The 17,578-nt window shown below is 40.7% G+C and overlaps 1 protein-coding gene across 1 annotated transcript in view; it reads right to left on the bottom strand.

Annotated features, from left to right (window-relative positions):
* Positions 1-159: 159 nt before the first annotated feature.
* The window catches only part of pop4 (POP4 homolog, ribonuclease P/MRP subunit), a 39,521-nt gene continuing 22,102 nt past the window's right edge, over positions 160-17,578 (bottom strand). The window contains exons 4-7 of the mRNA XM_072279656.1: positions 17,169-17,246; positions 10,862-10,923; positions 6,313-6,414; positions 160-2,011 (exon numbers count right to left, since the gene is read on the bottom strand). Coding sequence (XP_072135757.1) covers positions 1,875-2,011; positions 6,313-6,414; positions 10,862-10,923; positions 17,169-17,246 — 379 coding nt within the window. The 3' untranslated portion in view covers positions 160-1,874. The remainder of the gene's footprint in view (positions 2,012-6,312; positions 6,415-10,861; positions 10,924-17,168; positions 17,247-17,578) is intronic.

Genomic DNA, 17,578 nt, shown 5'->3' with positions numbered 1-17,578 from the left:
TTCGGTACCCAATTAGAGGTAATTAAAAAATTACCAGGCAATGGGTTAAATTTTCTTAAAATCAGCTGGCAGTTTTTAATACATTATATTCCACATGAACAACCTTAAATTATGAAATTATCCTACTTTTAGATTCATTTTCTGGAATGTCAAATGATGACAATTTGAAGACATTTTTATTCAGTATTCTTGTTTACTTCATTTGGATTTTACTTGTGAACTCCATGGGAAAATCCAAGTGCATAACAAACCATAAATATATGAACTGCTTCTAGGCAATGAGGAATTTTGTCATCAGATTTCAGAACAGTCCAAGAACTCTGCTGGGTTATTCCCTTTTTTTTAAACAATATTTATTTTGTAATTTATAATCCTTTAAAAAAATTTCTTTCCACTGTACTGCTGCTGCAAAACAAATTTCATGTCATACAAGACAGTGATAATAAACCTGCTTCTGATTCATATTTTCACTCATCTGCAATATGATCAAACATTAGAATGTCCTTACTATGAAATATACATTTTCACTCAGCAGCATTTCATGTAATTTCAGCAGTAAGTTATTTCCAATTCTTTTAAAACTTTTTCTTTATGAACTACTATGATTTTAGTGCTCAATTTGACCGTCTACTTCTCTCAGACTTGTGTAATTATTATCCTTATATGCCAAATACGGCAAATGAACTAGCTCAGAAACTTCCCTTTGCTATGAGGTGGTGAATGTTTTCATCAAATAGTCAATCTGTTGCAAGACAGTGAAAGCAGGACTTTTCATTATTGTAACACTCTGTTTCTAATGATGTAGCTATTGCAGTAAAATGTCAAATTAATTTGTTTTTTGGTAAATTATTTCCCCTAAGTATTACATCATTGAAATGATTCATAAACCACAAACAACAGTGACAAACATCGAGTTTCTTCCTATTAAGTAGGATTTCATGTGATATTTATGGCTGAGCCCCACCATTCTCAGTCTCAATATTCTCCTTGACACAGTAAACCAGATTTTCTATCATCTCTGTCACAAACACCTTATCTCTGTAACATTCCCCATCAGATGCTGAGACAACCAGCTACAGGTGTCACTTTCGAACTTGCTCTACCGTTCCTCTTTCAGTCTCTTCTCCCCAGCCTCTACCCTGTTACTGTAATCTATCAAAAATTGCTTCTTTTCCACATTCGAACCTGAACCAGTTCCACTTGTCTATCATTTTACCTACCCTGATGTTCAATTTCTTCATAGATCATTCTGTCAATTTTAAAGTGTTTAAATTCCTCCTTATACTTTATCCTCTGCATTATGAACTCCTTCTGGGTCATATTCCTCTCTGAACACACAGGTTCTCTATCTTCAAACTTGCCACCCCCAAATGCATCCATATTCTACAGCTCTTTCAATTTTCATGTTAAAAACCTCCTCTTTAAAACACATAACTCTAACCAAGTTTACTCACACTCCTAATGATTGCTTTATTGGTCCAAGGTATATTTCTTCCTCATTGTGAAGTGCACTGTGACATATATATTTGCCACAAATATCTAAATGTAAATTACCCATAGAACTAATTTAATTTCTGCTGTTGAACATTGTGATAAACTTACCACAGCTTTAAAAGAAAATTATCTGTATTCATTCATAGTTTGTAAGGATTACAAATGAGAACACATTTATCTAACGTTCTGGAAAATCCTTTCATTGCCAAATATTTAAAAGCAATGATTTGACAGATTGTTATACAAGATTTTAAACATCTCAATTGTGTCATGTTCATGCTGGTTGAGCCAAACATACAGGGTTCCATTGTTTCTTGCAATGCTGAATCAAGAGGTCAATGCTGTATTTGATAAAGTGCACCAGTGATTCCTCCTTTGACTTAAAGGTCTATGCTTCCTTTTCCTTTAAACTTCTTCACAGAGCGTTCACTTGATCTCAGTTGAAACATATTGCCGTAGATATAGGAGACAAATCCACCGACTTCCACACTGAAAATGTTATTTTGCTTTGGAATTACTATGGTTGCAAGATGTTTGGGGGATGCGTGGAGAGAAGATAAAAAACAGAAAATACATTATAATGTGAAATCAAATTTAAAATAGTATTCAAGTGTGCCATTTTGCCCACATTGGCTCATAGATAGAATTGAGGCCTACGTGTTTGTTTACAGAATTGTTCGCGGAAAACCACACTTCTAGAAATTTTCTTGAATGCCGCGTGTTCGCTTGCACCATGACTTTCACTGATGCTTAGTTGGGAGAACATTGTCTGTAGGCAAGCCTCTGCACGGGAGCAACCCTCCTTCCTCCAGGAAAGCTTAAGGTGAAATATACGACCATGAAAGCAAACACGTAGACCCCGATCCTATTTATAAGCCAATGTGAGCAAAAATCCAGGCCATAATGCACGAAGTTTGCCCCACAGCCATTCAGTGACAAGATTTCCTCCCCACAATTGAGTTTCTAAAATGATGTCCAATCAGCTGATTGAAAAGTATCTAAAGGCCAAGCATTCCGAGGACACACCAAAATTAACAGTGCACTGGCAATGTCTCCTCGCATAGTGACGATATATTTGCAAGTAAATTGCCACGATTGGAGAACAACTCAACCCAACCATCAACCACCCAAGCTACACACCTTCCAAATTATTTCCAGTTTCCAAGTGTCCTGCCCAGTTCATCCTCCTCTATCTCTGTTTCAAAGCACTTCTAGGCAGCCTTCTCGTTCAAATTTCAATAAATTATATGTTATACAAAACTTCATGCCATCTCCTAAATTGCAGCAAGTCTTATTTCGGCCCTCATCTTTCTGTTTGCTGACTAGTCAGGTTTCCTGGTTCAGCAATCCTTACCTCAACCTTCTCATACTTGTTTCCATATCCCTCCTATGTCTCCTCTTCCTACTTTTTGTATCTTGTTCCAGTCTAGCATTTTGCTAAGACAACTGCCTTCTGTAATTCTGATTTCTTACTCATCCATGAATTAAACCACTCCACCACTTGTAGCTATGCTTCAGCTGTGTGCACACTAGTCCCTAAAATTCCTTCCCTCTCTAACCCTCTTCAACACCTACTTCTTTTTCCTCCTCTTAAGGAGTTCCTTAAAATCTACATCTCTGACCAAAATTTTGATCAATTACATTGATAACTCTGTATGGCTGAGCATTATTTTTTTCCTTTCTGCTAATGTTCCTCAGGAATTTATGCTACGTTGAAGGTACTATGTAAATGGACTTATTACCAAAGGCTAACAGTACAAATATTACTTTGAAGTTAATTTTAATCAAAAAAGCCTAATTCACCTTTAAAGCCATAAGGCAAGGGGAAGCTGAAAACTAAGTCAAAGCTAAAGCGGCTAGTCTGGAGTTCTCTCACTTCAATGAGGTTTTCTACATTAAAATATTTTTTGATTATGACAGCTCTGTGGGATCAGGGGTTTGTGGCTGATTTAATTAAATACTACAATACAAGGAGAAGTAGTTCAGGGGAACAGAACAAAACATAGAAAACATAGAAAATAGGTGCAGGAGTAGGCCATTCGGCCCTTCGAGCCTGCACCGCCATTTATTATGATCATGGCTGATCATCCAACTCAGAACCCTGCACCAGCCTTCCCTCCATACCCTCTGATCCCCCTAGCCACAAGGGCCATATCTAACTCCCTCTTAAATATAGCCAATGAACTGGCCTCAACTGTTTCCTGTGGCAGAGAATTCCACAGATTCACCACTCTCTGTGTGAAGAAGTTTTTCCTAATGGCAGTCCTAAAAGGCTTCCCCTTTATCCTCAAACTGTGACCCCTCGTTCTGGACTTCCCCAACATCGGGAACAATCTTCCTGCATCTAGCCTGTCCAATCCCTTTAGGATTTTATATGTTTCAATCAGATCCCCCCTCAATCTTCTAAATTCCAATGAGTACAAGCCTAGTTCATCTAGTCTTTCATCATATGAAAGTCTTGCTATCCCAGAAATCAATCTGGTGAACCTTCTTTGCACTCCCTCTATGGCAAGAATGTCTTTCCTCAGATTAGGGGACCAAAACTGCACACAATACTCCAGGTGTGGTCTCACCAAGGCCTTGTACAACTGCAGTAGAACCTCCCTGCTCCTGTACTCGAATCCTCTTGCTATAAATGCCAGCATACCATTCGCCTTTTTCACCGCCTGCTGTACCTGCATGCCCACTTTCAATGACTGGTGTATAATGACACCCAGGTCTCGTTGCACCTCCCCTTTTCCTAATCGGCCACCATTCAGATAATAATCTGTTTTCCTATTTTTGCCATCAAAGTGGATAACTTCACATTTATCCACATTAAATTGCATCTGCCATGAATTTGCCCACTCACCCAACCTATCCAAGTCACCCTGCATCCTCTCAGCATCCTCCTCACAGCTAACACTGCCGCCCAGCTTCGTGTCATCCGCAAACTTGGAGATGCTGCATTTAATTCCCTCATCCAAGTCATTAATATATATTGTAAACAACTGGGGTCCCAGCACTGAGCCTTGCGGTACTCCACTAGACACTGCCTGCCATTCTGAAAAGGTCCCGTTTATTCCCACTCTTTGCTTCCTGTCTGCTAACCAATTCTCTATCCACATCAATACCTTACCCCCAATACTGTGTGCTTTAAGTTTGCACACTAATCTCCTGTGTGGGACCTTGTCAAAAGCCTTTTGAAAATCCAAATATACCACATCCACTGGTTCTCCCCTATCCACTCTACTAGTTACATCCTCAAAAAATTCTATGGGATTCGTCAGACATGATTTTCCTTTCACAAATCCATGCTGACTTTGTCCGATGATTTCACCGCTTTCCAAATGTGCTGTTATCACATCTTTGATAACTGACTCAGCAGTTTCCCCACCACCGACGTTAGGCTAACCGGTCTATAATTCCCCGGTTTCTCTCTCCCTCCTTTTTTAAAAAGTGGGGTTACATTAGCCACCCTCCAATCCTCAGGAACTAGTCCAGAATCTAACGAGTTTTGAAAAATTATCACTAATGCATCCACTATTTCTTGGGCTACTCCTTAAGCACTCTGGGATGCAGACCATCTGGCCCTGGGGATTTATCTGCCTTTAATCCCTTCAATTTACCTAACACCACTTCCCTACTAACATGTATTTCGCTCAGTTCCTCCATCTCACTGGACCCTCTGTCCCCTACTATTTCTGGAAGATTATTTATGTCCTCCTTAGTGAAGACAGAACCAAAGTAATTATTCAATTGGTCTGCCATGTCCTTGCTCCCCATAATCAATTCACCTGTTTCTGTCTGTAGGGGACCTACATTTGTCTTTACCAGTCTTTTCCTTTTTACATATCTATAAAAGCTTTTACAGTCAGTTTTTATGTTCCCTGCCAGTTTTCTCTCATAATCTTTTTTCCCCTTCCTAATTAAGCCCTTTGTCCTCCTCTGCTGAACTCTGAATTTCTCCCAGTCCTCAGGTGAGCCATTTTTTCTGGCTAATTTGTATGCTTCTTCTTTGGAATTGATACTATCCCTAATTTCTCTTGTCAGCCACGGGTGCACTACCTTCCTTGATTTATTCTCTTGCCAAACTGGGATGAACAATTGTTGTAGTTCATCCATGCGATCTTTAAATGCTTGCCATTGCATATCCACCGTCAATCCTTTAAGAGTCATTTGCCAGTCTATCTTAGCTAATTCACATCTCATACCTTCAAAGTTACCCCTCTTTAAGTTCAGAACCTTTGTTTCTGAATTAACTATGTCACTCTCCATCTTAATGAAGAATTCCACCATATTATGGTCACTCTTACCCAAGGGGCCTCTCACGACAAGATTGCTAATTAACCCTTCCTCATTGCTCAAAACCCAGTCCAGAATAGCCTGCTCTCTAGTTGGTTCCTCGACATGTTGGTTCAAAAAACCATCCTGCATACATTCCAAGAAATCCTCTTCCTCAGCACCTTTACCAATTTGGTTCACCCAATCTACATGTAGATTGAAGTCACCCATTATAACTGCTGTTCCTTTATTGCACACATTTCTAATTTCCTGTTTAATACCAACCCCAACCTCACTACTACTGTTAGTTACAAGTTACAATCCCTCAAGTTTTATACGGTATCCATAGCAAATAAATGCATTTTAAACTCGGAATTGATCAGAAACATGAAGCGGATTAAGCAGCAAAAGTCGGGAAAATAAAAAAGGAAGCATGCAGTAGTTTAGTAGGTAATTCACCAAAGCATCTTATTCTTATCTCAATATTGTGCTATCACTTAAAATAGAGGGCAGTACAAAACCCTTTATGTAAAGACACAGGATTTGTAACATTACCTTTAAGCTTATTTTCCACAGTGATAATCTTGAATATATGTTTCATTTCCTGCAGGACAATTCCAGTAATCCCAACATAAGAGGGGCATTTGGACTTAACCACTGTAATACAAATAGATATTCAATACATGAATGTGAATCTCAAAAGAAGTAATTTTTTAAAATGCTTCTACGCCAATGAGTTAAAATGATTGCCAACAAAACCTGCTTAGGGAACACAAAGACACAAACACGAGGAAATCTGCAGATGCTGGAATTTCAAGCAACCACACATAAAAGTTGCTGGTGAATGCAGCAGGCCAGGCAGCATCTCTAGGAAGAGGTACAGTCGACGCTCTGTCCGCCAGACTTCTATATATTGGCGAGACCCGGCGCAGACTGGGAGACTGTTTCGCTGAACACCTACGCTCTGTCCACCAGAGAGAGCGGGATCTCCCAGTGGCCACACATCTTAATTCCACGTCCCATTCCCATTCTGATATGTCTATCCACGGCCTCCTCTACTGTAAAGATGAAACCACACTCAGGTTGGAGGAACAACACCTTATATTCCGTCTGGGTAGCCTCCAACCTGATGGCATGAACACTGACTTCTCTAACTTCCGTTAATGCCCCTCCTTCCCCTCGTACCCCATCCGTTATTTTTTTTATATATATATATTCTTTTTCACTCTCTGTCCCTCTCACTATACCCCTTGCCCATCCTCTGGGTTTTCCCCCCCTCCCCCTTTCTTTCTCCCTAGGCCTCCCATCCCATGATCCTCTCATATCCCCTTTGCCAATCAACTGTCCAGCTCTTGGCTCCATTCTTCCCCTCCTGTCTTCTCCTATCCCCTCCCCCTCCCACTTTCAAATCTCTTACTAGCCCTTCTTTCAGTTAGTCCTGACAAAGGGTCTCGGCCCGAAACGTTGACTGTAGCTCTTCCTACAGATGCTGCCTGGCCTGCTGCATTCACCAGCAACTTTTATGTGTGTTGCTTGTAGGGAACAGAAAGATATAAGTTTGGTTTAAGAGTCAGTTTATGGAGTTCTCTCACTTCAATCAAGTTACTGGTGATCTAGATATCACTGACAGTGCCATAATTACCTATGCCTAAGGATGGGGGCGGTAGCAGTTAGCATAATGCTTTACAGTAAGGACGACTAGGTTCAATTCCCACCGTTGCCTGTAAGGAGTCTGTACGTTGTCCCCATGACCGTGTGGGTTTCCTCTGGGTGCTCCGGTTTCCTACCACATACTAGGGACGTACTGGCCGGTAGGTTAACTGGTCTTCGTAAATTGTCCCATAATTAGGCAAGGACTACATCAGGGGATTGCTGGGTGGCTTGGCTCCAAGGGCTGTGAAGGGTCTATTCCATGCCGTATGTCAATAAATAAAAATCAGTGTCACAGATGGTGCCAAGATACTTACATTAGATGGAAAAAATTCGTAAAGTGTTCTTCCATCATTGATGGAAATTCTATTTTAATTCTTCCACTTTTATGTCATATTGCAGCACTTGTGGAGTGATACAACACAGAAGAAACTATTAATTACCACCAGTTGAGGACCTGAAGGCAAGATTACGGTATTGAAGGGAAATGGGAGATTGCTGTGTTCTACGCTTAACTGAGACACAGCTTACATCCAGCAAGCCAAATGCGGCAATCTGACCCAAAGTCTTCTCAATTCACAGAATGTACCAGACTGCTGATTTGGAAAAGGCAAAGGATTGTGTTTCATGATAAACTCTGTGGTGCTCGGATGTGGCGGTTTTGTTGAACTCATGTTCCCGACTTTGAAAACCTAACAATCAAACGCCACACATTCTACTTACCTTGGGAGTTCTCATCCGAGATCTTCACCAGAGTTTATATACCACCAGCAGGCGACTATAATCAAGTGCCTGAGATACTGCATGATGCTTTCACCGAACAAGAAACAATCCATCCTGGTGCATTTCAAATCATGGTCAGGAACTTCAACTAGCCTTGTTTGAAGAAATCCCTGCCAAATTACCATCAGCATAAAACCTGTAACACCAGAGGTCTCATCACACTAGACCACTGTTATACCAAGATAAGGGAAACCTACCGTTCCATGCTTGGACTGCATTTCTGGAAATTGGATCACTTGGTTGTCCTTCCCCTGCCTGCATACAAGCAGAGGCAAGGCTCCAGAGATTAGAACAAAGAGATGGTAGTGGGAGGCAGATGAGTGTCTATGGGATTGCTTCGAGGTGGTGGAATGGGTCACATTCAAGGACTCATCTGTGGTTCTGAATAAATACACCATGGTTGTCATGGACTTTCTAGAGACAGTTGTAGATGAGTGTGTCCCCACAAAATCATTCTGCGTTTCTCCAACCAGATGCCCTGGATGAACCATGAGATCCACAATCTGCTGAAGACCAGTTCAGAGATTTTCAAGTCTGGTGATCAAGAAAGTTACAAGAGGTCCAGGTATGATCTCCAGAAAGCGATCTCACAGGTGAAGTGACAATTTCAGACTAAACTTGAATCAACAGAGGATGCTCAACAGTTGTGGCAGGACTTGAATGCTATCATCTCTAATAAAGTAAAATCAAGCCACATAAGTGACAAGCAGGCTTTGCTTCCAGATGAGATCAATGCCTTTTATGCTCACTTAGACTGGTAAAACATGAACTATCAAGAACCCTGACAGCCCCTGATGATCCTGTGAGTTCAGGCCGATGTGCAAGCATCCTTTGAGCAGGGTTTATCCATGAAAAACTTCTGGCCCAGACGGGGTACCTGGCTAAGTACTAAAGACCTCTGCCAATCTATTGGCTGGAGGGTTCACTGAGATCTTTAACCTCTCGCTTTGGCCGTCTCAGGTACCTACCTGATCAAGCAAGCTTCAATAATCGTACCGGTGCCTGAGGAGTACACAGAAGACTGCCTCAATGACTATCGTCCAGTAGCACTTCATCCACAATTTTGCGACATTGGTGATGAAAGAGGCCCACAGAGGTGCTATCTCATTGGCTCTTCACTCAACCTTGAAACATCTGGACAGCAAAGATGCATACATCAGGATGTTCTTCATTGACTACAACTCAGTATTCAATACCATCATCCCTTCAAAACTAATCAATAAGCTTCAAGACCTTTGCCACATTACCTCCACGTGCAATTGGATCCTTGATTTTGTCACTTGTAGACCCCAGTCAGTTTGGATTGTCAACAACATCTCCACCACGATCTCCATCGGCACAGGTCCACTACAAGGCTGTGTGACTAGTCCCCTGCTCTACTCACTTTACCCTTATAACTGTGTGGTTAAGCACAGCTCCAATGCCACATTTAAGTTTGCAGATGTCACCACTCTCAATCGGCTGAATCAAAGGCGGTGACGTATCAGCATATTGGAGGGAGATAGAAAATCTGGCTGAGAGGTGCCATAACAACAACCTCTTACTCGATGTCAGCAAGACCACAGAGCTGATTATTAACTTCAGAAGGAGGAAACCAGAGGTCCATGAGCCAGTCTGCATCAGAGGATCAGAGATGCTGAGGGTTCAGCAACTTTAAATTCCTCAGTGTTATTTCAGAGAAGGTATCCTGTGCCAACATGTAAGTTTAATTACGAAGAAAGCATAACAGCACCTCTATTTCCTTAGGAGCTTGTGAAGATTTCGCATGACATCTAAAACTCTGACAAACTTCTATAGATGCGTGGTGGAGAGTATATTAATTGGTTGCATCACAGTCTTGTATGGAAACACCGATGCCCTTGAACAGAAAATCCTACATAAAAGAAGTGGATACGGCTCAGTCTATCACGGATAAAGCCCTCCCCACCATTGAGCACATCTACACGAACCGTTGTTGCAAGGAAGCAGCATCCATCATCAAGGACATCTCTTCTTGCAAGGTACAGGAGCCTCTGGACTCACACCCCCAAGTTCAGGAACAGTTATTACCACCAGGCTCTTGAATCAAAGGGGATACCCTCACTGATCTTCACTTACCATCACTGAAATATTCCCATAACCTATGGACTCATTTTCAAGGCATCTTCATCCCAGGTTCTCAATATTTATTGCTTATATATATTTATTATTATTATTTTCTTTCTGTGTTTGCACACGGGTGAAAAGCCCATTTGCTGTTGCCTTTCATTGATTCTATTATAGTTATTATTCTATTATGGATTTATTGAGTATACCCACAAGAAAATAAATCTCAGGTACATGGGTAAAACAGCTGTGAGAAAAACAGTTCTGAATTGCCTTACTGCTCACTTCTCATGAACTATCAGTAACAAAAATTCACTGCCTTTTGAAAACAAACAAACACACCTGATGTTATTTAAAAACTGTTTGTTCTAAGTATAGTGTACTGTCTTAACGGCCAAACAAGTGAATGTGACTGACGCTAGTTAGAAACTGTTTGGCAACAGTCTTCTACCCAATTAAGTGGCACAGTGTCCCAAATAAGCAGCTGCCCCAATTAACATAAGGCCCAATTAACTAGAATCCACTATATCTTCTACAAGGGGAGTTTTTTGTACTTTTGCTTATTACACTGTAAAAATCTATGTACCTGTCACAATGGCTCCATGAAAGTCTGCCTTCATCAGCTTTGTCTGGATCATATTCGTTGACCTATGAATGTTTTAGAAACATTGTATAACAACCACAAAGGCACTGATATCCTTTACATGTCAGCAGACATTCAACAGGTTTTACTAAATTGCTACTTAATTGTTAGTACTTAATTTAAAACATTTTAGTTTTTAAAATTTTAGCCTTTAAAATTTTAGCCATGTGCATCGATAAACTTAGAAAGATTTCAACATTAATGAAACACAATAAAAACTTAGAATCTCCTTTACACCATTGTAATTTATCTCACACCACTTCCATAACTGAGATACTTCCCTAAAGTTAAGGACATGTTGGGCTCATTGTTAGAAAGTAAATTATTTCTGATTTATATAAAGTTGTGGGATTTGGAAAAAAAAACTTATTTAAAAATATACATTCAATGTCCCTTTGTCCAATAACCCTGAAAAGGAATATAACAAAATGAATTTACACCTATCACTGTCTCTTTCGTTTCAGTTTAATGAGCATCATCGCCCCAAAGTATCTGGATATATGGGACGCCACGGTAGTGTAGTGCTTAGCGTGATGCATTTACAGCTTGGGTGTTGGAGCTCAGAGTTCAATTCGAACATAATCTGTAAGGCATCTGTATATCATCCCTATGGAATGTGTGGACTTTCATTAGGTGCTCCGGTTTCTTCCCACAGTCCAAAGACATACTGGTTATGGTTAGTAGGTTAATTAGTCATTGTAAATTATCCCGCAATTATGCTAGAGTTAATTGGGAGTTGCTGGGCGGTGAGGCTCAAAGGATCAGAAGGGCCTATTCCCCGCAGTATCTCAATAAATTTATATTACCATTCACTCAGTTTTTTTAATAAATACTTCCAAGCAACATTTACAGAACTGAGTAAAATTGAAAGCAGTATCCCTTAAGCTGTAGTGCTTGATAACTTAAACTTCTTTTATATACTTGTCCTTGAAGGAATTTAAGAATAAAAGCTCTGTAAGTTTATCTACTGACAGACTGGTGTCTTTGTTTCTAGCCAGGTTCCATAAACTCCTACTTGCACTGTTATTCCATTCATTTATGAGCTGTTAGTATCACTGGCAGGACCAGAATCAATGCCTACTTCCAAATGATCGTGTGAAGGTGAACATAAGCCACCCTCTGGAACACCATAAGTCATAGGAGCAAAGTCAGGTCATTCAATCCATCAAGTTTGGCCTGCCATTTCAACAGCCCATCCATTTCCCTCTCAATCCCATTCCCGTACCTCCGCCATGTAGTGTTTCACTAATTAAGAAACTATCAACCTTAAGCACACCCAATAACTTGGCCTCCACAGCTGCCTGTGGCAATGAATTCTAAAGACTCACCCCACTCTGGCTTAAGAAATTCCTCCTCATTTCCATTTGAAATGAATGTCCTTCTATTCTGAGGCTGTTTGCTCTGGTTCCAGACTCTCCCAGTGTAGAAAACATCCTCTTCACATCCACTCTATCTAGGCCTTTTAACACTTGATTGATGTTAGTGAGTCCCCCCCCCCCATTCTTCTAAATTTCCATGAGTATAAGCGCAGAGCCATCAAACGCTCCTCAAAGGATAACCTTTTCATTCCTGGAATCATTCTCACAAATCTTCTCTGAACCCTCTCCAGTGTCAGCACATACTTTCTTAGATAAGGATCCCCAAAACTGCTCACAATACTCCAAGTGAGGCCTCACCAGTGCCATATAAAGCCTCGGCATTACTTCCTTGCTTTTATATCCCAGTCCTCTCGAAATAAATGCTAACATTGCATTTGCCTTCCTCACACCCTGACTCAACCTGCAACTTAATCTTTAGGGGACTCCCAATCCCCTTTTTGGGCAACTTTATTTCGGATATGAGATGTCCACATGTCAGAGGGAATTGAGCATTTGGGGAGCAATTCTACTAGTTTTGTTGCTTTTGTGTTTTCAAAATATCCAGTGACTAATCATTTGTATCTCCCTGCACAACAGAATGGCAAAGCGGTGAATGCTGGTTTGTGGTGGGAGATCCTGTTATACATTCCTGTGGGTGGCATTTGAATTTGCATACTGAATCAATGGGTCAGATTGCTGAAGTTGTTTGAAGACTCTTTATTACATCTCAGAAGGTATGCCACTGATAGTGATCTCTTTGACGATGAAGACTGTTGGGGGAAATTATCTGGCTTCTTGGATTTTGGCATGCATTCTGTTATGGGGGAGCTGGGAGGTACTCGTCCATTCCAGCTAACCTTAACCTAGAGTATGGTAACAGCCTTAAGGGACTTGAGCCTTAATAGCTCGGGTGGAGTGAGTCCTTTAAGGGCTGGTATTTTATTTTACGTAGCATTTATATAATTGGAATGTCCTGACTCATAAAGTGATTTCCGCACCTGACAGGGAGTGTAGTGTAAGTGGTATGTTGAGTAAAGGTACAAGGTGCAAGGTGCATGGCAAGTGTGAGCAAGAGCAGTATCCTGGGACAGCTGTGTCTATGCTAAATGGAGTTGTGAAGCTGGGTACTTGTTGGATGGAAGCTAAATGGCACTGATATGTAGTTCCTAAGCCTACCCATTATTCACACAGGGTGGTGTGCTTGATATGTAGTGCTGTATGTATGCCAGTCCAGTGCCCTTGCCCATGCTGGTCGGTAAGAGGGCTATTACATAGGAAGGATGCTTTGAATGATAGCCTTTCTCAGCATGGTACAGCCAGACTGACCCAGGAACTGATTTCAATGGCCTTGGATTACCTGCTGATAAGGAAGATGGCACTCTCTGACGGTGGTGTCTGAAAAGAGGATGCTGTCCAAGTTGCATGCCATCTTGGACAATGTATCCCATCCACTACATAATGTACTGGGTGGGCACAGCAGTACATTCAGCCAGAGACTCATTCCACCGAGATGCAACACAGAGCGTCATAGGAAGTCATTCCTGCCTGTGGCCATCAAACTTTACAACTCCTCCCTTGGAGGGTCAGACACCCTGAGCCAATAGGCTGGTCCTGGACTTATTTCCTGGCATAATTTACATATTACTACTTAACTATTTGTGGTTTTATTACTATTTAATTATTTATGGTACAACTGTAACGAAAACCAATTTCCCCCGGGATCAATAAAGTATGACTATGACTACTATGACTTGTACTGTTACCGGTCACGAATGCTACACCAAGATTCCCGAGGGGTCGGGTAACATCACTCATCTGGTTGATAACATTTCAGAATATAAGATTAAGTGGGGGACCAGCTCATTGGCTATTACACACTGGGGCAGGGCTAGTGGTCTTTTGGGGCACGGAGAGGCTGGTGGACTACTATAGCATACTGGGAGGTGACTATTAGGTTTACAGTACTGGGTATTGTACTTGTGATTTATGTGTAACTTAGTTCGGAGTTCGTGAGTCATAATAGTCTGAGGGATGGATCATCATGCTCACAACTTTCCAGAGGTGGAGTGTTTTATGGGGCGTGTCTTATTCTGATTGTTGAAAGTCGCTTCCTTTGTGATTGATTAGTTTAGCGCCTGCAGCTGCTTTTCACACTGGATAACTACCTGGCGTCCAGTTTCAAATATCCTGGGTATATAAATAGCACATGGAAGAGGCTTGCTCTCTTCTTCTTCCTTTGTTTAATCTGTACGCACTTTTTAACTAAGTATGTTTGTGTAACATACGTCTGTTTGTTGAGTATTCAGCTTTGCAGTGACTGTAACTTGTGAAACATGAATGTTTGGTTGAATTTTTATCGTTTGTAAATAAGTGATTAATATGCCTATTCGAAGTCAGTGCACCTCCTATCTCATTTGCCGGACCTGTGAATCTGATTCAATATTACAACCCCAAAATTTCATCCTTAATAATCGACTCCAACATCTTCCCAACAACGAAGGTCAGGCTAACTGGCCTATAATTTCCTTTCTTCTGCCGCTCTCTCTTCTTGGAGTGATATTTGCAATTTTCCAGTCCTCCAGAACTATGCCAGAATCTTGAAAGATAATTACTAACGCCTCCACAATCTCTTCAGCTACCTCTTTCAGAACCCTGTGGTGTAGTCCATCTGTTCCAGATGGCTTATCTAGCTTCAGACCTTCCAACTTCCCATGCACCTATTAATAGTAACTGCACTCATTTCTGGCCCTAACACTCCCGAATTTCCAGCATACTGCTAGTGTCTTCCACAGTGAAGACTGATGCAAAATACTTATATAATTCATCTGCCATTTCCTTGTCCTCCATTACTACCTCTCCAGCGTCATTTTCCAGCGGTCCAATGTCTATTCTCACGTCTCTTTGACTCTTTATATATCTAAAAAAAAAAACTTTTGGTATCCTTTTTGATATAACTGGCTAGTTTACCTTCATATTTCATTTTTCTCCTCCTTTTTGGCTTTTTAGTTGCCTTCTGTTGATTTTTAAGTTTCCCAATCCTCTAAATCCCCACTATTTTTCCTCTATTATATGCTCTCTATTTTGCCTTTGACATCCCTTGTTATCCATGGTTTAGAATACTTCTTATTCTTTGAGGTATATCTATCCTGCACCTTCTGAATTGACCCCAGAAACTCCAACCATCGCGGCTCTGCCGTCATCCATGTTATTGCCCCCTTCCAATCAACTTTGGCCAGCTCCTCACTCATACCTCTGCAATTCTCTTTACTCCACTGTAATACTGATACATTTGACTTTAGCTTCTCTCGCTCAAATTGCAGGGTGAAAAATATCATTTTATGTTCATTGTCCCCAAAGGGTTCATTTGCCTTTAGCTCCCTAATCGACAGATCACCCAATCCAACCTAACTGATCCCCTAGTAGGCTCAAACACAAGCTGCTCTAAAAAGCCATCTTGTTGACATTTGTTACATACTTCATGGATATTTTGTGATTGTCTTATGAGGATGATGTAATGGTCTTGCAGAGGTCACATGATGTAATTTTCCCGCTGATGTGAGCTCATGTGATGACCTGTTCTCACCAGGTATATAAGTGTAGACCCCTGGTGATGCAGTTAGTTTTCAGTTAGATCGTCAGTCGGATACTCCTCTACGATGCGTATTAGTCTCATGACGCAGTATAGTTTTTAAACAGAGTTTTACTTTCTATTGTAAGGTACAGAAGTGTTGGGCCGGTAGTTTCAACAATCGCTGCCAGGTTTGTTGATGTACATTTTCAGTAGTAATGGAGAGTGAAGACAGGAACCTGAAGGAGTCGTTCGGCGGTTCTGGAGAGGATTGACTATTACTGAATTTGTTCCAGTAAGATTGACCTGCATGAGATAACCTTTGCTAAAAGCAGCAGGAAAGGTTGTGCAGTATCTAGTCTACAGAGGGAAAAGGTCAGTGCCTTTAAACCGTTTTATTTCCGTCGTCGTGAATCCTGCGGACAAGGCAGGTTCCAGCTGGGATCAGCAGTAACGTCATGTCTTCGAGGAATTCTTTACTTCAGGAAAGTCTCTCCTAATTGACTGTATAAATATCTTGGACTTTCAGATTTAGCACTCTAAGAACTGTGTTCCAATTTAACAATTTAATACTGTGTTCGCACGTACCGCTTTAAGAACTAGTACTGAGTTTGGCAGTTTGTTAAATGGCGGCATAGCAGTTTACTTCCGGTTAAGGTTTTTGTTTATCTTTTTACTAATTTTAAGCAGAGTTCAATAAATGTTTATTTGTTTATAAAACTGACTCAATTTCTATATTCATTGTTGCCGGTCACGTGACACATTCTACATATTTCTCTTGGGATCCAGTACCAACCTCAAAAGTATCCAAAGCTGTATACTTATTATTGAGGAAACCAGCCATAGAGGTACTGTCTGCCCATTTCCTTGCCCTCTCCTGAATGTCATCCAGGTACCTGCCTCCTGCAAAACTTAGGGGTGACTATCTCCCTACAGTTTTACCTTCAGACAAAGAGTTTCCACAGTGGTATTGACTGAAAGGTTCATAACTTGGCCCATCAAAGATGAAAGATAAATAAAATATTGCCATGTTGGAATGGTGTGTGGCATATGTCAGAATATGCTTCTGATCAATGGTGCCTTGTACACCCACACTCCACAAAATTCTCAGCTCCTGAAAAATGTGATTCATCAGCAATAATGCCAATGTTCAGAAGATGGTCACACTGTTATCTGTACAGCTCAACAACCACCAGCTTTTTATGTGTGTTGCTCTACATTTCTGAATGATATCTCGGTCTTGTTGCAGTTAATCACACAGGTCCTTCAAGTTCACATATAGAGTAATAACGTGTGCATTTTGCAAAACAATGACAGTACTTACGCTTGAGGTTTCAAGCCATTACATAGATCTCGAATGTACTGTTTCCATAGCTCATGCAAAGGGAGAAACAATTCATACCTGAAAAAAAGCAAAATGGTCCTAACTATTATTTTAACACCTACAGCCTCATATAAACTGATGGGTGAAAATGGATATTTCACTGAAACTCTATTTGAAATAATAGAAAATGCATAGAAAAACCTACAAAACTGAACAGTTTGCAATGTATTGCAAGTATTTCAGCAAATACTTGACATTTTGAATTGCCACAGAAAATGGAAGCATTATTACTTTCCACATTGAAGTGACGTTTAATGCAGAGAATGGGCTAAACTTGCCAAACATAAATCAATACAGTGGTAAGTAAACTGAAATGGTGTTTGATCAAGTACACAAGAAGAATTTTTAGA

The sequence above is a fragment of the Mobula birostris genome, chromosome 15 (genome assembly GCF_030028105.1).
Source record: "Mobula birostris isolate sMobBir1 chromosome 15, sMobBir1.hap1, whole genome shotgun sequence".
NCBI classification, from domain to species: Eukaryota; Metazoa; Chordata; class Chondrichthyes; order Myliobatiformes; family Myliobatidae; genus Mobula; species Mobula birostris.
This window is presented reverse-complemented; position numbering and strand designations above follow the sequence as displayed.